General features: G+C 35.6%; 1 protein-coding gene across 10 annotated transcripts in view; it reads left to right on the forward strand.

Annotated features, from left to right (window-relative positions):
* LOC128996298 (obscurin-like) overlaps positions 1–22,252 on the forward strand; it is a 255,278-nt gene that overhangs the window by 60,610 nt on the left and 172,416 nt on the right. For 6 of the 10 annotated variants that reach the window (XM_054421524.1, XM_054421527.1, XM_054421526.1 and 3 more), the window contains exons 1-2: positions 4,296–8,705; positions 16,967–17,094. In XM_054421524.1, the coding sequence (XP_054277499.1) occupies positions 4,428–8,705; positions 16,967–17,094 (4,406 nt within the window). In that variant the 5' untranslated portion in view covers positions 4,296–4,427. Of the gene's footprint in view, positions 1–4,295; positions 8,706–16,966; positions 17,095–22,252 lie in introns of those variants that run through there. The other 4 variants (XM_054421529.1, XM_054421530.1, XM_054421531.1 and 1 more) reach the window with 2 other exon arrangements.

A 22,252-nucleotide genomic window follows, 5' to 3' on the forward strand; every position in this document is an offset into this window, starting at 1 on the left:
CGACTATCCGCAGTACTATCCTGATAATTAGACCAATTCGTATAACCAAGGAAAAAAGTGGTTCGGATTCCACTATAAAACTGTAGGTCCCTTAGTTGCCATTAGCTGTATGAGCTATTAATTAACAGCTGTGTCTAAGGAATATGTCGGCCTTAGTCACTAACAAGACTACAAGATCGCGCCACTCATCATACACTCATCTCCATTCATACTTGGCTTAAAATACCTACTTTGTATGGTCACCATTTCAAAGAAAAGTTAAGTATAAAGTATAAAGTTCCTTAGACACAAGCGTGCGCTCTGCCCCTGCCGTTTCGTGTAAACGTAAGGGTCTGGGGCAACAGTGTTTCCGAAGGCTGCAATTCACGTAGAATCAAAGTTAGGGTGTCATTTTACAGAGGATTAAATTATCTAAAATATGGTGGTTGCAATATGTTTACTGTCGTACCATACAAACTGAAAATCTTCTTTGAATGTAGACGATAAACGGTAATTTTAAACCTCTTTAACTTAAAATAGAATTGTTACTTTAAAATTCTAAAACCAGGGTCGCATAGATTGTTCATTGTTCTGTAAACCCCCACTCATTGTTTTTTACTAACATGTGATGTATGGGTAGTTTACAAAGGCTGTTGCCGTGAACGTCTGCAAGCGCTTTTCTCGGCGCTGTTCAATGGCGCAACATAGCTACTGAATCCCTGGCTGAGATTTTCGAGCTGAGGTAGAGCGCACCCAGCCCATACAGCCAAACGCAACTAAAGGACCTACGGTTTATAGTGGAATCCGAGCCAAAATTTTGCCTTGTAACTATCTAATTGGTCTAATCAGGATAGTACCATGGATAGTCGTAGTACTCACTTAATGCAGACGTTAATCCACACCAGGGAGTATCACATCCACAGTGCATGCATATATCCACAATTCGTGACCTCCTAGTAGCTGGATTACAAGACGACGTCATCGTCCCTGGAAGTTCAGTCCAATGTTTTATTTTTATGTTTTATTTTGTTGAACGAACATGTGAATGTTCGTAGTAATAAACATTTATTAATCGTAGGACAAACATTAATTTTCGTTTAACAAAATGGCTACAACTGTGTATGTCTCTACCACCAAAGTTGGAACCTAAAGCATATTAGCGAATAAGCTATTACCGGTTTTTCCGTTAGCACGATAACTCGAGCAAAAATGATCCGATTTTGATGAAATTTGGTACAAACGTGTAAACCTTCATTTATTTCAAGGAGTTCACGAACCAGCATGGTCGGACTATGGGAATGGAGTTAAAATCTTTCCCCTATTTTTTCCCCCTAAAAAACACAAAATCTCACAATTTCTTTCCAGACCATTTTGTAGAGCTTAAGAAAACAAATAATTAAGTATATTGAAGCGTTATTATGCGCATAATGGTTACGCAGAAAATTCCAAAAAAATTTAAATTTAAAATTCCCATGTTATTTTTATGGAGAATAAGTCAACTGTTGTAGTTTGCTTGTTTATGAACATATTTTGATCAAATTTGGAAAATACATTAATTTCTTACTGAACTACAATATTAACATCTTACAACAAAAACACTGTTTAACCCTACCTGATGCAGCAAACCTAAGTACTCGTTAAACTAACTCTATTTAAGTAGGGAATAAATGTGATATTCTTAAGGAGACAGTTTAGTGTAGGTTTGCTGCGGCGGGGTATTTTTGTTTTTGAAATGTGATTTTTTTTTGTCTTTGCTCTTCTTTATAACATTTTTCACTGTAAAGTTGGTTGGCGTTGGCTTCCCCGCTAAAGGCCAATGGGTCGGGGCTGGTGGTTGAAAATAGGCCTCTCTTTCTCGCTGTTTACTAAATAACGTCTCCGGGTTTCTGTACATTCGTTTTGTCTAGTCTCGTCGTCGCCGGGAATCAAACAATCAGTAGGATTTTAAACCAATCTCTTCTATTTCCGGACCAGTGGTCAGGATTGACTAGCTTTGTCCGTTGGCTGAATTTTTATTTCAGGATTAGTGTTGCCTACAGTATTATTTTGAGGCTTCTGATTGGCTGAGGGAACATCATTACCGCAACGATACGGTTTGATGCCACCGGCCTCAAACAAATTGTGCTGTCCGTTGTGCTACTGTATAAGGCACTGAAGAACACAGTCATAGTATCAATACTGATTATGGATCATTATACAGGGTGCGGCGGACTATCTGTACACAATTTAGCGGCCAAAAGGCGTGATTCATAAACATAAACTAATTATTAGGATACTGGCCCGAAAGTAAACATTATTGGGACTGTCTAAACCATATGTTAGTACTGTACCAGGACAAACACATGTATTGTATAAGATAATTAGCAATATAAAAAATGTCCGGTAGACAAAGTGAACACATTTTAGATGATAAAATACCCCCGCCGCAGCCCCCGCCACAGCAAACCTGCAGACTAAGCGAATTTCCATTTACCCGGCTGGATTTCCAATAAAATATTCCCAAAAAATTGTCAGATTTATTTCCTATTTAAATAACATTAATTTTAGTGAGTACTTAGGTTTGCTGCTAAAGTGAAGATATTGAGGCGATATTATTATTAAAATGTTGATAGCTTGGTGTGAAATAAAAAAAATTCCATGTTATAATAAAATATATCCTTAAACAAGCAAACTACAACAGTTTATTTAGTCTCCATAAGAATAACATGGGAATTTTAAATTTACAATTTTTTTACTCGTCTCCGTAATGGTTAGGCATACAACAACAATTTTTTTAGCTCTACAAACTTGTTATAAAAGGAATTGTTAAATTTTGTTTTTTAGGGTCAAAAATGGGGAAAACCATTTTTTACCCCCCCCCCCCCCCAGTAAACCCCTACTTCCATACTCCGATCATGCTGGTTCGCGAACTCGTTGTAATAAACGTAGATGGTACTAGGGCATCACGTTTACACGTTTGTACCAAATTTCATCAAAATCGAATCATTTTTGCTTGAGTTATCGCGCTAACGAACACACATATACGTGTATTAATTTGAACGGAGGGTGTTTCTGACCTTTGAGGACCTCAAAACGAAAAAGGAAATCGCACCTGGGTCTTACTACCTACGGTAATAGATTATTCCCTATATAGGAAATTCGCTAGACAAAAAAACTAGCAAATGAGAGGTTAGCATTGTAAGCTCTCGTCAGATAGACAACCAAACACAAACAGACATCTAAAATAGAATCGTTTTGTCTTACTTACGGGCAAGATGTGAAAAGATCAAACATTGCATGTATTCAAACAACAATTAATTTTATTTAACTCTTGTTCATAAGACAGACATATTAAACCAAATATAACTTTGTGAAGTGAAAATATATCTGAAAAATGTTAAATTACTACCTGCGGGTAGTTATAACTACATATTGAAGTCGAACATAAACATATTCCAACAAAAGTACTAGCTCAAGCCGTGGTTTCCAACTAAAACAATAATTTTGTGTTCACCATCGAACATTTTTAACCTTCGTAAACGTTGATTATTTTGTAACAATTTTTTGGTCGATTTATACTATTGTTTGTTATGCATTTATACTTATAGTTTGTTACTATTGTATTGTTGAAGGTGTTTGCGTTAAATAATCTATCGCTTTAGGTCTTATAATGCAGATTTAGAGCAACGTTTTAGTAGGATTTATTGAGTTTTGTCATGCTTCCAAATTGCAAAGTAGCTCAATACGTTTCTCAACAGTGAGTGCTTACTGCTTCCCGACTTTAGGATATTCAAATTCGCCTTATCATTCATCATTGTACAATTTCGTATAACATACGAGTCATGATACTAAAACTGTCAACTCTTTCAAAACTCGTCAGTTTGTGAGCTCACGCAGTTTCAAAAGCGCACTTGATGCCCAGCTGGTGTCGGGCCAAAGGCAACCCTCTTAGCTTTCCCAACAAGGAAGTGTTTTGATGTAATCGCAGGTCGAGGTTCACAGTTTCCTAACTGGCCGGTAAACTATCGCTAATCGATTTTTATCGAGTCTATTTATTAACCGGGTTGAAATAGTTAGGTTTATCATGGAATCGATAATTATGAATCGATACTCGTAACAATCGGACTTCGCGATGATCCGTCTTGGATGCGCGGCGAGCAGAATGTCAGCGCGAACGCAAATAGACTTTGGCACTGCGGCGACATTGAGGTGTTCGATAGTCGCGATAGCGCGGTGGAGCGGTTGTGGCGGTGACGGCAGTCGGCGTATAGATAGCGCGCGGGTCACATCGCTACGACAAACACTGTGCTCGGCCCGCGACATGTGTGTGACAGTGAGTGGTGCGTCGGTGCGTGAATTGTGATAACATTAGCCGACACATCTCAGTATTCCATAGGTGTTTCGGACCATGAACATGTCTTGTGAGTGTTTGAGAATTTGATTATCAAACTGATTAATTTGGATTCAAAATGTCTACATTTTGTAGAATCACTGGCAGAAGTCGGGGACTGCCGAAGCCAAATTATTTCCCACTGCTTCCTCCAATCTCTCCGGCTGATGCTAAGCGGTTTTGTAGGATTACGGGAAAGTCTTACGGTCTTCCTGCTCACCACTATATTCCAGTTTTGGTCAGTACAAAACCAAAGAAAAAAGCGGCTCAAGCGCCTATTCCACTTATTGGTCAGGAGAACGGGATTCAGACTAAAAGCCACGTTCTAGTGGCAGACTATAGGTATGTGTTCCCAGTGTGTGAGGATTCTTCGGATCTTGTTCAGCTTTTGGACGGTAAGAATATTGAAAGTAAAGCACACTATATTTATAAAGTTGCTGAACGAAGATGTAGCTTGGTGTTTTCTGCGAAAATGGAAGCTGCCGTCAGGGATGGTGATATAAGGAATGTTATGTTAGCTAAAGACTCTGATACTCTCCTATTGAAGCTGAGAAAAGGAGGAGATGTAGCCATTGATGTGAGGGATATATCTATCGAGGGCTTAGACATATACGACGGAGAGGGTCCCAGCGAGGAAGTGGTCAATCAAAGGAAAAAGAGGAAAAGGAAGGAAAATTCTGTTATGTCTACTGTTGGGAAGATATTTGAAGAAAAGGAGCGTGTAGCGGAAATAGAAGAAGAAAAGGATAAGAAGAAACAGAAAGTACTGAAGAAAGAAAGTGCAAACGATGTAAGTAAAGCCAAGACTGACGTTAAACGTCAAAAGTGGAATGATGTGAAGCCTGAGCCACTGGACATAGTTGTGACAGCAAGTTCGGAGGAGTTGAGTCCTCTGTTTGAAAATAATAACTGGTCTAATTTTGATGAAACCTTTCAAAACAAAGGTCGGCCTGTCGTCGATAAGATGCCTTCTCCGTGTGTTTTGGAGCCGGAGGTTGTGGACTTGAGTACTTCTTTACCTGGATTAATTCAAGCACCGGCAGTTTTGGACAGCACAACTGGACTTGAAGTTGTATCGGCTGTGAATCCTATATCACCTTTAATTGTGGAACCAGATCTGGAGCTGCAAAACTGTATTAAAAAACTAGATAGTTCCGAACTTGAAAAGACTGCGGATGCTAAACAGGTATTTTCTAGGGATAAGCATAACCTTAACATGTTACCAACAATATTGGAGATTCCAGAACTGCTAGAACATTTGAAGGAAGGGACTCACTCTACGATAGGGAGCTCTCAGTGTCAAGTTAGCGGATTGAAACTTGATATACACACTGCTTCAAAATTTATTGTAGGAGTTACAGTAGAAACCCCAAATGGCCCTGTGTTTGTTCCCGGACAAACAGTTAACACTCCAAATGGAGAACAATTTGTTCCTGGAATAACCATAAAAACTCCAGAAGGTGTTCCACAGCTCTTACCTGGACAGATATTTGATGTAAAGGATGAAAGTGGAATGAAACAACCTGTTTTTGTTGCTGGTCAGGTGCTTAATACTAGGGAAGGTGAAACTTTTGTTCCTGGTCAAAAGGTTGAAACCAAAGATGGACCTAAATTCGTTCCAGGTCAAACCATAATGACCGAAGACTCGTTGAAATTTGTCCCTGGCCAGATTATTAGATCAGAAGGTCATGAAGAACCTCAGTTTGTCCCAGGAATCACTGAATTGGACTGTGATGGTCACAAGTTTGTACCAGGTCAAATGCACACAGATCAGTATGGGCAAATATCATTTGTACCTGGGCAAAGTGAACTTGCAGAAGAAGGTTGGAATTTTGTTCCTGGCCAAAGCGTAACTACTTCAACTGGTGATGTCAAGTTTGTCCCAGGACAAGTTGTAAATTCTAAAGATGGCCCTACTTTTATACCTGGCCAAACCGTTAAAACCAAATTTGGAGACAACCAATTTGTTCCCGGAGTTGTAGTAGAGGGAGAAGAAGGAACAAAGTTTGTTCCAGGTGCTGCAATAAAAACTGCAGATGGACCTCAGTTTGTAGAGGGACAACTTTTCAGATCATCAAGTGGTAAAATGCACTTCATTCCTGGGGTCACTGAAGTTTCAGAAGAAGGGACGTTTGAATTCGCAGCAGCTCGTCATGTGAGTGATATTGTCACCAGAGATAGTTCATCTCTTGGAATTTCTATTCAAAATGCTGTCATTAACACTACAGATAAGTCAGACACAGTTTACGGGCACATGGTTCAGACTAGGCAAGGAGTAGAGTTTTTCCCAGGAGTTGCATCAGGGCTGCCAGCAGGTAAAGTTGTTCCTGGAAGATTAGTTAGAGGAAAAGAAGTCAAGTTTGTACCCGGAGTGATGATTGATGACAAATTCGTTCCTGGGCAGGTAGTGACAACAGAAAATGGCGAACAGTTTGTACCTGGACAAGTTGTAGAAACAAAAGATGGGGCAAAGTTTGTGCCAGGTCAAGTCATTGACACACGTTCAGGACCAAAGTTTGTGCCTGGACAAACAGTGGAGACTCCAGAAGGTCCTAAGTTTGTTCCTGGCCAAATCGTAGAAACGAAAGCTGGCCCAACATTTATCCCTGGCCAAGTAATATCCACTGATGATGGAGGATCACGGTTTGTACCAGGTCAAGTAGTTGAAACCATAGAAGGACCTAGGTTTGTACCAGGAAGAGTGGTTGAAACAGGGGATAAGGTATCGTTTGTACCTGGGCAAGTCGTTGAAACCAGTGAAGGTCTGAAATTCATTGCTCCTGATTTAGAGAATGATTCCCAAGGCGATGTTCAGTTTACTGTGCAAGGGTTTGAAATTACTCCTGAGGAGTTAAGTCTATTACGTCCTCAAATCAACACAAATTCCATTTTTGCTCCAACTTCCAGTGAGATGTCCATAGACTCAAGAATGATGAGGCAACTATCAGAAGCCGGTATGGCAGTTGGGAAACAAGTCCCTGCAGAAGTACCGAAGGTTGATGTGAGAACTGTTCCTGCTATGGGAGTCGCTTGTTCCTTGAGAGATCGTTTACCTGGAAATATTGACCCAGTAACTACAATAAAGCTGAGCCAAATCTTAGCAGCTGTTGCTGATTTTGATTGTACAATTCCCATTAACGGTAGTGAAATTGTAGACACCCCTAAAGAAGGAATAATATTGAAAGCCATGATGAAAGCTGCAGCACAAGCAGATACTGAGCTAGCTTTGTACAAAAATGTGTGTGCTGTCCTGGAAAAAGCTCTTTTGTTAGAAGATAGGGATGAAATAATACCTATAGTAGACAATCTACATAAATTTGTACTTCATTCACCCAAATTAGAGCTGATGCGACCTAAAAAGAAAATGCAGGTTTTAAAAGACGTTATTGTTGGAAATGTAAGTAGTGAGCAAGAAATAATTGATAAGTTAAGCTACATTTTGAAAGACGGAGAAGCTTCTGTTCTCGAAGGTTTCAAAAACTTCACCAAAGGTTGTCCCGAAATTGTAGGTAAAATTGTTCAACGAATGACAGACACCTTGGATAAAATAGAAAATGAAAAAGACGCATCCGAGTCACTTCAAAAAGCAATAATTGAAGTTGTAAGAGAATCAAGCGACATCAGCATACACAACGTTTTAAATAACGCTACAGGAGATAACGTGAAAAATATGTTCTTAGAAGCAATCGGACTAGCTCGAGCAATGGGAATGAGAGAAGTAGCAAGTACTTTACTTTGTGTTCTAGCTGACCCTAGAAAAGCAGAGCTACTCGTAAATGATAGAGTGACATTTGAAATCCTTCGAAGACTCACTGTCATGAGGCACCTAGCAGAGAAAAGGCCTAAGTTTGGAACTGCTTTACTTCAATTAAAAACCGACCCTGACGAAGCCAGATCTGACCCTCTAGTCAGGGAACTGGTGAGAGAAAGCGGAGCGTTGATGATTATCCCAGAAGAGACAAAAATACAATCAGCTGGTGACATTCCCATATCGCTGATAGCCAACAATAACAGTCTCGCAATGGAGGACTTTATGCTGAAGAACAAGAAGCACGGCATCTTAGTGATCGTAAAGCACGGTATCCAATGTGTCATTCCTCGGGAGGCGTGTAGAGCCGTTCTGACAGGGAAGGTGCCGTACACAGTGTTGGACGAGCGAGGGATGCACACATTCGCGCCTCTACACGTCTTCTCAGCCCTGCACATCCCGCAGATGTACACCCATCGGTTCTCCATGTACTCCGTATCCACTGAGGAGGAAGCCCCGACTCTCGGCACCATCACCCCCGCCAGCGCCGCCAGTGTAGAGGACGTCTCCACCCTCCACTCGTCGCAGCATAAGGATACAGCAGATAAGGTGCACACAGCTTTTTATCTTGTTTGAAATACATGGTGCAATCTATTTAGACATCATTTTAAATAACTACACTAATAAACTACTTTCTTTTCCAAAATTAATTTGACATAAATTCTCTATACACATTTAGTTTTATTTATTTCAAGTGTGATTTGTCTAAATATAAATTACTGATATAAACTACTTAAAGCTTCTGAAAAGATAATTTGGGTAAAAATTCTCTATACAAATGTTGCCCTCTTTTTCACAAGTGTGAATTTTCTCTTCCTAATAAATGATTAAATGTAAGTATGAAAATATTGTATCAAAACATCAAAGATTTAGGGTGAATTATTGTCACCTAGCTAGAGAATAATTATACAGTAGTAGCGCTAAAACATCAAGTTTCAAAGCCAAAGGTGTTACAAAGGATTCTGATAACTGAACATAATTACATTGTTCATACTGATAATTCTTATATACTTTATCTACATTAAATCTTGCTACACATATAAAACACTTCAAGTAGAGTTGTGATCAAATATTGTCTGTTTGTCTCTTCACTATGCTAAAATAATTGAAATCTTAAATCAGAAAATTGGATGAAATCTTTCACAATAAAAGCTAGTTTACCAATTAGGGTAACAGGCAAATTGTCATTTTGACATAGTCAAGGGTTAGTAGGGGTTTAAAACTCAAAATAGAACTATTACTCTCCATAGCATTGCTAGTGGTTAGGTCTCGCTCGAACGTTGGTGCAAAATGACGGGTTCGGTATATCCGCAAAAATTAAAGGCATTTGGACCGCATTCACTTAAAATTAATGTTTGTGGTGTTTTATACAAACTTCCACTAGCATAGACACACGTAAAAAACTACGTGTTATGAATCCTCATAATATTACAGTTTTCTAGTTTAACAAGACTACAAGATCGCGCCACTCATCCTACACTCATCCTTCACTCATATTTGGGTTAAAATTCCCACATAGTGGTGTCTCAATCTTAAATAATTGATTGATTGATTGATTGATTGACATTAACAATTCATTGATTGTTGTTTACAATATTGCCTTTTGATACTTTCATCAATAATAGTCGTTTTATATTGCCAAACAGCTGATTAAAACAAATCAGGTAACTGTATTTTTGTGAATCACATTTTTTACTCTACCATTGATTAGGGATAGAATATTTTAGCGTTAATCACTGTTTTCTACAGTACAAGCTTTAAAGGACTATTTTTAGGACTCATCTTGCGAAACACAGTCTAATATAAATATATATTATTAAATACAGCTGAGGCAGTAAACGTAGATTGTGCGTAACCAATCACTTCCTACTTCTACCGCTAAGCCTCGGCCGCAGTTGCTATTCTGGTCCTGGGTTGCTACAGTAGGTCAGTACCCTGCAGATGAACCTTCTGTTGAGAACTTATTTTTATCTGTGTTACTCATTGCTACACATGCTGTTACTTCCTAGTCATAAATCTTAGTATAGTGAGTCGTCAAATATTCTGGTGAAGTATCCCTTCATTAGTGAAATTCATTCGTAAAACTGTCGTTTTTGTCATTCTTCAACAAAAACTGCTGCTTTAAATACATGCGTTGTGGGTCTAAAGAATCGATTTCTTTCTATGGAGTAAAAATCTCTTTTACTTCCTAGAGAGTAAAAGTATCATCAGCTGGGGTCGATGATGTCAGCACTCAGAAGTACATTTTGCTCACTAGTAACTTCGATTTTAAGCAATCCGTTGTATCAAAAGTATGGGTTGTATTGTAACGATTGTTTTCAGTTGTGGTTCATTATTGCATTGTTGCAAACTGGATTCAAATTTGCTTAGGTTAATTTTGACTATTAACAGTTGAGTTTAAGAAGATGGATGAACGCTTAATGCACTGAAAGTCCAAAAAATTCAAGAAAACTATCGACAAATCAATTTTTGACATATCGATATATTTTTAATAGTATAATGAACACAGACACAATCAATAAATAGCTGTTTGTCCACAGTAACAAAATACAAAAACAAGCTGTAAGTCAGTGGGGGATAACTAAAAGTATTTTTTTGTTTTGTAACTTAGTTTGCTTAAATAATGGAGCAATTTGACAAAAAATACACGGACCAAACGTCTTTTCAACCCTCGCTCATTTTCCGACCTCAGCTTCGCCTCCACCGAACCAAAGTTTAAATAGGTCATTAAACTTTAGCTCGCGTCAAAAAGTCACTGAACTCCATAGTCATGAAATATACTATTATTTGATTCAGTTTACAGAGTGTAGTAAATTTAATGAGCTCAGTTGAAATATATTGTTTGTTTCTGAATGTGCTTGGGGTTGTAGAAAAGTTAGTTGATAAAAATCTATGAACACCTAATCTGGTGAGTAATCTGTATTACTAACCATGGTGGATACCACTATAACGTCATGCTTTGTGCATAATGCGTCTAATATACCTAACAAGAAAAAGAGAACCTAATTAGTTTGACGTTCCAAAAATATTTATTAAGAAGATTACCTGAATGTCCTGTAATACATTAAAAAAGGGTCTCTAAAATGAGTTGGATAAAAATACCTTTAAAAATACGCTTCAGTAAAGGATCAAGTTCACAGAGGACAGGATCAACCTTTCAAGGAGTCACTTCTAGAATAAGATAAAACAAAAAAATTTACTTTTAAATTGCAAATAACATGCATTTTAATAGTATATAAATAAACATAAAATGAAACCAGGCTATGAAACATACGGTAATGCATTGGAAAAGTAAACTTATAAAGAGTTTCTGAGGTACATTCAGGTTATATCTAATATCTTAGATATCGGTTAGGTAGGACGGTTGGTTGGAAAAGGGATGTTAAAGTGAAAACCCTGATTGAACTAATAGGTACTGTATAGTTAGAAACTGGTCTGTAGTACACGAGAGCCTTGTTTTTTAAAACAAACTGCTTTGTGTTACTGAATTTCCAAGAAATGTATCGGTCTAAGATTTGTGTTCGTTTACTGGCACTGGTAGTTTTATACATTACTGCAATTTGTAAATAACACACATATTCTACATGTTGTTTTACAACATGCATAACTTGTAAGTGCAGTTGCAATTTGTTGCCATCATTAGTCAGTGCCAGTTGTTTGTCAGGAAGACATGCCCTGATGACTAATTATTGGTCTGGCTGTACCTGGTTTGGAAGCGTTCAACATTTGAAAGAAATGTCTCATGTTGGTTAGTTAACTTTGCTCTTACAACTACAACATAACGTTTTTTGTTTGCAAAAAGTTTCCTATTTGATGCTTCTGATTGGTCAACGATTTAACAATGGAAAAATAACTTATCTTCCATGCATGATGTAACATGTTATACTTAAACATTGCACCTAACAGAAAATATAAACAAGTTACAATAAAACATCACTGCGTACTTAATAAGCACATATGTATTACAAATTTAAATTATAAAGGTTTTTGTTTTTGTTAGGTACCAGCTGTTTGAGTTAAAATAAATTGAATAATTTGTTTACGTATTTCTTAAGAAATGCCATAGTATGATATCATATCAAACATCATAGCAAGTGACTTACCAAGTCATTTTACATTACAGTCAATGAACAAAATACTTCACTTACTGTTCATCAACATCAGTACCCGTCTTATTATTTACAAAGTTAAATTGTATAGAAACAAATAATATTGATGTATTATCTTTCTCCAAAGTTGATTTGAAGTATTACTTCATTTAGTACATTGGGCATTATGTTGACCAATCTTATAGATTTCTTGTTAGGTTCAAATGGTTAAAAAAATTGTTTAAATATTAGGTCAAATGAAAGGAATCTCCTTGGAAAAAGTGACTACATCAGTTGAAAAAAGTCCTAATTATATGTCGGGATTTGTGATATTTTTCTGCCTGTTCTGGCTGAACTGGCTGAGCAGATGAAGATCTGTTTACAGCTTGGCAGCACGTTTTGACAGGTGTTCTGAAAAGTATTTATAAATATAAACAACTGCAGACTAGAGGACGAGAAATTGTCAATATGAGAGTAGCTGACAATAGAAAACTCAACATATAGCTCACAGAAAAATAAAGTTTGATATCTCAAAAATATATCATGCATTTTGTTCTCGTAACATTCAATCTGCTGGTGGAATATTCTAGGTTTAAAAAATTGGCTGTAGGCATATTTCTATAGGATTGTCCATACTCATGCCACGGACTATAGAAATTATGTTTACTTAGAGTAATTAATTAACGTTTACTCTATAGTCTGTGCTCATGCGCTTTTATGTGCGCCAAGTGCATGGCTCTTGACGCAAGTAACACAAACCTTTACATCTGCTGTTATTGATTCTCTAGAGTATCAAATTTTTGTCACCTTCTAAATCTTTTAAAATAAGAAAATTATGAGTTTTATAATATTTCTTCATCCAACTTGTAAGCCTTGATTTTTTTGTACGTTTTTGAGCTTTTCTTAACACTAAATATGCCGCCTTAATTCCTACTAATAGAATTGCGTCGTCTTTGTCTATCTAAATAAAAAGGCATCTAAAAAAGGCATACATTAGTGTGGACAGCTGAAAGGCTGCCTCAAAAGGCATGCAATAACCAAGGCCACACTATATACCTAATGCGACCTTGCAATAACGCATAAGTTGATGTATGTTGAATTGAATGAAGCATTGAAAGTTGAAAGGCACATTGAAATTGAAAGCTCATGAGTGTGGACATAGCTTATTTAATAAGTAATATGTCTATTAAAATGTTGAGGAATAATAAATTACCTACCTGAATCTTTGGAAAAGTCATTCATGCCCAGAATAGCTCATCAGAGGGAATATAAATTGAAAACTTTCATGTAATATCAAGCAAAAATTTAGTTATGAGATAATCTCAACCTATTGGTTTCTGGGCCCATCTTACACTGTAGATCCGCCTATAAGATAAAAGGGATAAGCAAAGAGGACTTACTCTAATCAAGACCCCCTCTGCAGTACCACAGAAAACATACTACTATAGTTCGGCCGCTTAGAAAGCGACCTCCTCCAGCATTGGCTTAGCATTAGCGCGCAGGTCGTTTTCTAAGCGGCCGAACTATAGTATGTTTTCTGTGGCAGTACATAGTATTTGGAAAAGTATTATTTTTGTCAACATTTTTTTAGTTTTGAGTTTCGGGTGGATACCATAAATCCCTGAACCCAAAATAGTGCTTTTCGAAGTGATAACTGTGTATATGTGTGTAGGAATGTGCATGACAGAACCACAGACCACTCCTATAAAAAAAGATATAAATAATCAGAAATATTCGATTAAAAAAGAAATGGCTCAAGTGATTTTGAATACAATTTAATATGTTAATGTCCTCTTGACTCTAAACAAAATGGTACAAACCCCATTGATATTAAAATTACGGTTCGAAAGTTATTGTAACTTTTGTGATTTTCCCCATAAAATATCATAGTTACTCCCTCCGCTTACCCTTGATAAGGGTTGTTGGAAAGCCAAAGGGGAGAAAGTATGTGTTGGATTGTTGATACCCATAAGAATGCTACTTATATTTCATACAATACGTCTCTTCTTTTGCTTCCAGCATATGTTTTTAACGAAGTATTTATAAACCACAACAAATCACGACCACCAAATTTAATCTTGTGAGGTCCAATCAAATGCAGGATCTCCAGCGTTGTTTGCTGGACGGATGGCTTATTGCTGATTGTTTAAAAGCGAGGCAAATGTAACTTTGCCAAGAGATGAAAAGAAAATGCCAAAACCAATGTTGGGGTACATCCAGCCCGAAGTTGGCTGCGGCATGAGGTGTTTAATAACATTGAGGGATGAGTCAGCTCACTTTTTTGGTTGTGTTTCATTCTCAGTGGACCTTGCGAACATTTACTACAAGTTAAATCGTCTGTAAGATCTAGGTTTTGGGGTTACCCACGATGAATGGTCATTTTAATGAATTGAGTAAGAAATTAGTAAATTGAGAACACTTTTGTATTTCTACTTAGGAAATATGCGAATGGTGGAAAAATTCATTTTTATCCTGTAAAAGAAATCTGTGAAATATTTATGGAAGTTTTTTTTTTATTTGTTGATTTCTAGAAATATTTTGCTATCGCTTCTATGATGAAGTTAACATCCCATCTACCAGTACATGGAATAGATACAGTAAGATTCATATCCAAATAGAAGATGGTTGAAGTATGAATTATAGTTGAATTATTACCAGTTGAATGATAACACCACCTAGGTGTGTATTTTCCCAAATATGAGTGAGGGATGAGTGTAGAATAGAGTGGGATGCCTTGTGTAGCTTTGTTACTGACTAAGATCAGCTGTTTCATTAGTCAGGACCATTTTAATAAAATCCCAATGATCAAGGACAGCTGCCCAGACAGCACACTTTCTCCTCAGGACATCCCACGGATATTGCGACAGGATATGCAAGATATCCCATAGTGGTCCTATGGTCAACTTGGGATATCACAGGATATCCACAGGAATGCCTAATGCCCCCGCCCGGGGATGTCCTACGGATAAGCTCACACGCATATCCGTGGGACATCCGAGGTCATCCCAGGGTAGTCCTCAGGACATTCTCAGGACATATGGGACTACTATGGGATGTCCCTGGGATAAAGTGTGGTCTGGGCCTGAACATAAAAAACACAAAATAATATAGATTTAGTATGAAAAGCTTAATTATAAGTTTAGTAAATTGATTAAATAGTTAATAAACACAAATTTTGAAGAAAAAAACAAGAAAAAAGTTTTTGGCCCAGACGGGTTTCGAACCTGTTACCTTCGCCTTGTGAGCCCCTTACCTTACCTCCTGAGCTATCTGCGCTTGTTGATTATGGGTGTTTTCAAGTGGTTAAAGAGTAGCCGACAGTTGCAATGGTCGCAATACTTAAAATATTTTTGATACTACAGTATAGGCTATATATGATTCTGTTAATCTGTTTAGACCTCAAGTAGTTGAATTGTTTTTCTGGTAGTTGGAGAGGATACTGGTATTTGAATATAGATTATTTAATCACCATTAGATTAGCACTGTAATAATTGATTGTTATATGATTAAAATTAGTTTTTTGTTGTTTTATTAATTTAAAGTTAGAATTAAATTCACATTTCACACAACTATGATAGAACTCTAGTTTTCCTGAACTCAGTGGTAGTTATATGTCAGTAAAGTAAAGTCAACCCTTGCTAGCCATAGTATTAACAAGACATATTTTCAATCTGGGAAACCTTAAACTTTTAAAATAAATTATAAAACCTCAACATCTTAATGCGTGGGAATCTTATTTTTAGAAAAAAAAACAGACCAAAATTATTTGTTAAATAATGAAGACGGCCCAATTATAAATTCGGAATTACTGAAAATAATTACATCAAGAACAACACATATCCAAAATTCAAAAGATTAATTTTTCTAATATTATTTTTTATTTTTCCAATATCCTTTAAATCTGTTTTAACTTTGTTTAAAATTAATTTATTAAGTAAATATTTACTTTTTGTACTAGTGTAAACACAGCCTGAAGATGGAAACCAAGTTTCTGAAAGCACTAGTGAAAAAAACAAATTATTATATATTGGCCTTGTTGAACATTTAAATTTAGATATACTGTACATTTCATCAGTGGTAGTATTTTTTTTCTTCAGTTTGTTACCGGGACATTACGGGACATTACAGGATATCCAGTGGATTTTGTACATGTCCCGGGATGTCATGGGACATTCTGGGATATCCTATGCCATTCGTACATATCCCGGGACTTTACAGGATATCCTGAGGTTAACTTACAAATCCCGGGACATTACGGTATATTGTAGGATATCCTGTGGATTTCGTACTCGTCCCGGGATTTTGCGGGATATCCTGAGGATAGCGCACATATCCCGAGACATTCTCAGGACATATGGGACTACTATGGGATGTCCCTGGGATAAAGTGTGCTGTCTGGGTGGTTCCAGTTTCGAACCATCAAAAAGCTACTATTGTCTCAGGATCGAACCAAAGACCTTCCTTTCAGTTTGGCTTTGTTACAAAGTTGGTGTATTCATCTGAAACTTATGAGTCAGCAAATGATGTGCTCATTTCAACAACTTTACGTTAATTTGTACTCTAAGACCAACTGCACGGCTTTAACATGGTAATTGATCAATCAATAGGCAATGATTCTACACTCACCCTGCATTCATTCTTAACACAAAATACATGGATAAATTCTGATACAGTACTCTCAAAATAAAGTGATTTTCTAACCTTGATCTTCTTTTGTTTCAGGAGGGTGGCGACGTTATCTTTTCCGCGAACCAAGATTACTTGTCCAGTGACTTAGACTCTTTGTCGCTTCACAGAGGTGAACAGGTTATAGTCCTCGACACTGTCGGAGGAAATCTCAGTACTGCCAAGTAAGACTAGAGAGATATCTCATTAAACTGTGATCTCAAGGCTAGCGTAGGGTTTTGGAGCATGAACGTTAACGAACTAGCGATTTAGGCCATTCATTAGCTGTAACTTAGTTTTGAGTTCTAGAGATTATAAGTCAAAGTGGCTTAGCGCAACTGGTTTATTCTGCTTTATAATGAGAAAAGTGATTTAGTGATTTAGAAGGTTATGTTTCAATACCTGTAATTAATTTAGCAAGTTGTATTTTGTTGATTTTTTGCAGGCTTTGCACAGTAACTGGGTGTATTCAGTGTATTTCACTGACATTTTGTGATTTTAATAGCCGACAATAATGTCTGCTTTTACTAGAATTTTGAATCACAATTAAAATTTAAAATATTTCACCATCACTATGACAGCATTTATCAACAAAGGAAGATTTGCGTTCGGAGGAAATATCTTTTGAAAAATATCTTCCATCTTGACCAAAACCTTCTATGTTTGAAAATACTCTTAAAGTGATAATATAATATTGTAGATGTCACGTATAATTGAAAATGTTTGTGAATCTTATGCTAGGATGGACTGGGACTCTTCCCATTCATGTAAGCTGGCTAACTCAACAAAAATTCTAAACTGAACATAAGTAATTGATAAACGGTGTATGTAAATTATAAATACAGATCTTATAATACAATAGGTACTGTAAAACTTTGCTAGTTCAAATATTAGTCCATTAACTTAACCCAACCATACCTTTCTGCTGTAACTATTTACTATCCCCCGATTACTCACCGAATGAAATTTCTGAGTAATTTTACATTCCATAGACTCCTCTCTCTGAGCTTTCCTTTTGTGTTCTGCCTTTCTTTGATCAAACAGCATTCTCCTATTCTTAAACACCAGTGCAACAACCGTATAAATATAAATTATATTGATTGATTTGCACACTTTTACAAACTACTGTATACATAGAAAGTTTGTGTATATTTTCCTATCAACGATAATTAAATAGGAATAATAGCGATAAGTAGAACAAACAAATTCATTTTGTTCAAATGGTCTTGAAAAACACGTAAACAATATTTTAGTGTAAAATAACATTTTGTGGTTTTGTTGTAGAACAATGTTCTAAAATGCATAGTTACAGCGATTATAGTGGCATTTCATAGAGTATTTGGTTTAGAGTTAACAGAAACAAAAAATTTTAGCTCAAGTAATTGTTAAAACATTTACCGTATAGTTCCTCTAGGTATATTTGTCTAGGTTTAGTTGTTTTCATTGTTCAAGTGTTTGTTCGCTAAGCAAGGAGTTGAGAGTGCCTGAACTTGTTTAGTCTAATGTATATTAGTTAAATGTTATTTTTATGTTTATATGTTAATTTTTTGAGTAGGGAACTTAATTTTTTAATTGAGTTCCATCTGATGTTTCAAATCATTTTCTATTTACATGATTAAATGTTGGATTAATCTTGTAGGAAATCAATAAATGTCTAGATTAGGATAAATCATACATATATTTCATTATTTAAAGTACCACTAATAATGGTTAAAAAGTTGATTTCAATGGTTTGACAATATTCATAATAATATTTAAGGTACTATACAAATTTAAATTAAATTATTCAAAGGATATTTAATTAGATCAAATTTTTGTCCAGGACTATCAATACAACTTCTGTATCCAATAGTCAATGATATTACATACACTTTGTTTTATTATATAATGTTGTTGTTAAACTATCAAGACTTAGCCTTAACAAACATGTGATTTTTGTGGTAAGTGATTGTAATTTACTGTTGTTGAGCTGTTTCAATACATTGTTAATTTCATATTACATTAATTTTTATTCAACCTGTATCTATATTTAACTTACCTCCAATTGTTTGATTTCACTTCTATAGTCAGTTATTCATAGCTAATTTTCGAATAACTAAATATAGCATAAGTCAAGTACTTTTGAGCATCCAGTTATCTAAAAAAACTCTTGTTTATGATCTAATATATAAAGCAAGTACGTTCCTCTGGATTTATTTTCACAGTTAATTGTAGTGTGAAGATGAACTACCGGTACATAAATAACTTATTTAGGTTGATTTTATAGAATAGTCTGAACATTATGTGTTTCAGAACACATAATGCTAGAATCAAACTACTCGCAAGAAGTATTTGCACTCCTTATTGTTAATTTCCTAATGGTTATGTGATGGATTTTCATGGTATTTTAACTTTATCAAGTCAATAAGACTTCTGCAGTGGAAATTATGTGATTTGTTTCATTTTCCATACAAATAACATCACAAGTAATTTAACTTAACTGTTTATTCTTACCTAGAAAAAAAAATTGCCTCTATTGTGAGATAGCTGTTTAAGGAAACAGGTGTTCGATGTAAGATGAAGATTTCTGATTTACTTACCAACATAATAATTGTAACAGTATATTTCGTCACTAGGGCCTAAAATGACTCTTTTTGACCCGATGTTAAGTTTTTGGAAAATGAGCGAGGGTTAAAAAGACACTTTTTGCCCATGTGGTGAACTATATTTTTCGTCATATTGCATAGCTAATTAACAAACTAAGCTAGAAAACTAAATAATTTATATGTAAAGATAACCTCTCAAAACGACTTCCAGCTTCCAGCTTGTTTTCAACTCTTCTAATGCAAATAAGAAGCTGTTTAGTAAGTGATTCAATAATTTCGTCTATTACGATTGTCTATTACATTATACCATCGATATGTCGAGCGGTCGACAACAATAGGCTAACACCTTACCTAATAAATCGATCGATAAATAATTTCGATCGATACGATTACCACAATCTAAATTTACAACGGTTTACAACAGCTGATTTTTACTCCCTAGAGACTCAAAATGATTTTTACTCCCTAGAGAATAAAAATGCTACTTTAGACCCGCAACACATGCATTAAAAACGGCTGTTTTTGCTGCAGTATGACGAAAACAATTTTTGTGTCCTGTTGGATTAAACTCCTACGTAAGAAGACATATGATCAAGTTTCTTCAGAGAATTGGCTCCGTAGGTTTCCATCTGGTTTTTCTTGGCATTAGTCACTGGACTAATGATGCTTTTAGTTTCTAATTGGACTGGTTTATGGAGTTACTCACATCCCTTAAATGATGCCAGGTCTATAATTACATGTTTTTAACCTTGATATAAATTTTGCTTTTAATAATCTAAGGCTATAAAACATTAAACTTATACAGGGTAGTTGAAATTATTATTATGATGAAAATGGGTGTGTTACCTTCGTCTTGAACCCAGACTCATCTACACAACGGCAATTAACTACCTATTTGTAATTAATAATTGCCATGACTTTTTATGGTGCTAGAGAACAAATAAACTTGTACATTCAAATATTGATCAATGCCATTTATTATAGAACACGTTATGCACCTGCATTGTCAACACATTTTCTTAATCCAACATATAAATTTCTAACAGATTTTTGAATAAATTCTAGTGGAAAATTACCAAGAACATCTAAAATGGAAAATTCCAATTCATGTAGAGTCTTTGGATTCCTTCTGTAAACCTCTTCTTTTACCCATCCCCACAAAAAGAAATCATAAGGTCTGGACTACCTCAACAAATCCATTTATCGAGGAATATTACATTGAACAATATTTTCACTATTCACATTGCCACTTTCAAACAGTTTATTATGATTTTTTTTATTGTTCTTGCATTAAGGTATTTTTTCCATTCTGTACTCTCTACCACCTCTGGACCTGAACAATCTGCTACACTTCATATCGTGAGGCAATTTTTCTCCTTTTCTCAATACTTAAATACTTAAATCTCAATACTTACTCTCAATACAGCCACCCTGTATATTTTTGTTTTTGTTTTGATGTTCCCAGAGGCAAAAAATCATCTGTTCAAATACATATGATAGAGTAAAATTCATCCAATTTTCATGACACTTGTTCCAAAACGTTTAAATCTAGCTATTCAAACGAGATCGCGATCCAGCAAGATCAAATTATATGAAAGGGGTTTTATTGGATAAAAATTGGTTTTTCCCATTTTAACCTCCACAACACAGCATTGTTTAGTTTCTTTCTAAATTATTTTGTTAAGAGCTTAAAAAAATAACTTGTATATTAGAATTATTTTAGAGAGTTTGCTTGTTTGGGTATATATTTTGGTCAAATTTGGCAAAATTGTGCATTTCATACTAAGTTATCTTCATTAAAACACGCTTTATTACCTTCACTGTAGCAGAAAATCTAAGTACTCATTAAAATCAATTTTAATTAAATAGGAAATGGATCCGACTAATTAAAAAAAATCTTTTTGAAAATATAACCAGGTTTAAATGGAAATTCCCTAGTCTGCAGGTTTGCCACTGTGGAATTAGTTTTTCCCATTTTAACCTCCACAACACAACATTTTGGAATTTCTTTCTAAATTATTTTGTTGAGAGCTTCAAAAGAAATATAACTTGTTATTCATGTTTTTAGAGTCAAATTTTGAAAAACTAATTTTTGAAAAGTTACAAAACACTTTGTTCCCATTACCCGATATTGTTGGTTCATTAAGTTTAACCAGCCTCACGTCTTTATGCCAAATTTTGTTGAAAATTGGACCAAAATTGTTTCTATAGGTTCACTGACACATAAGTATACAAATTTTAAAATTGTTAACGGATGATGTTTTTGGCCTCTTGGGATATCGCAACAAAAAGTAAATTGGTCCTGGGTCTAGGACTTACTATGCCATCTTCGGTAATAGCTTATTCCCTATATGGTAAATTCGCTAAAAGAAGAAAGCATCTAGACACTTTGGTTAGGAAGGGCCTGATTGGTTTTGATCTTTGCCGTATCTTTAATAAGACCAACCAGAGAAAAACTTCTTTACATAGGCCTATTGTTCAAAGTTCTGAATTTCTCCTGATAGTTCGAGCATTTTTAGTAAGGACTGAGAGCAATTTCTTTTTTGTTTACTGCAAAGTTATATGGAAAAAAATATTTTTTTGCGATAATATAAGGTATAGTATGAGCTTTTAAAACTACCTAATAGACCTTTAATGAGATGATTGTATTAATACACCACCTTTTTGTCTCAGTTATATATATATATATATATATTTGTGAAACACAATTAACGAGCCACTTTAAGTGGACATTATCATACAGAAAATTTAAGAGTGC

The sequence above is a fragment of the Macrosteles quadrilineatus genome, unplaced genomic scaffold (assembly GCF_028750875.1).
Source record: "Macrosteles quadrilineatus isolate MER2022 unplaced genomic scaffold, UCM_ALF_1.0 Scaffold_6__1_contigs__length_79288215, whole genome shotgun sequence".
Classification (NCBI taxonomy): Eukaryota; Metazoa; Arthropoda; class Insecta; order Hemiptera; family Cicadellidae; genus Macrosteles; species Macrosteles quadrilineatus.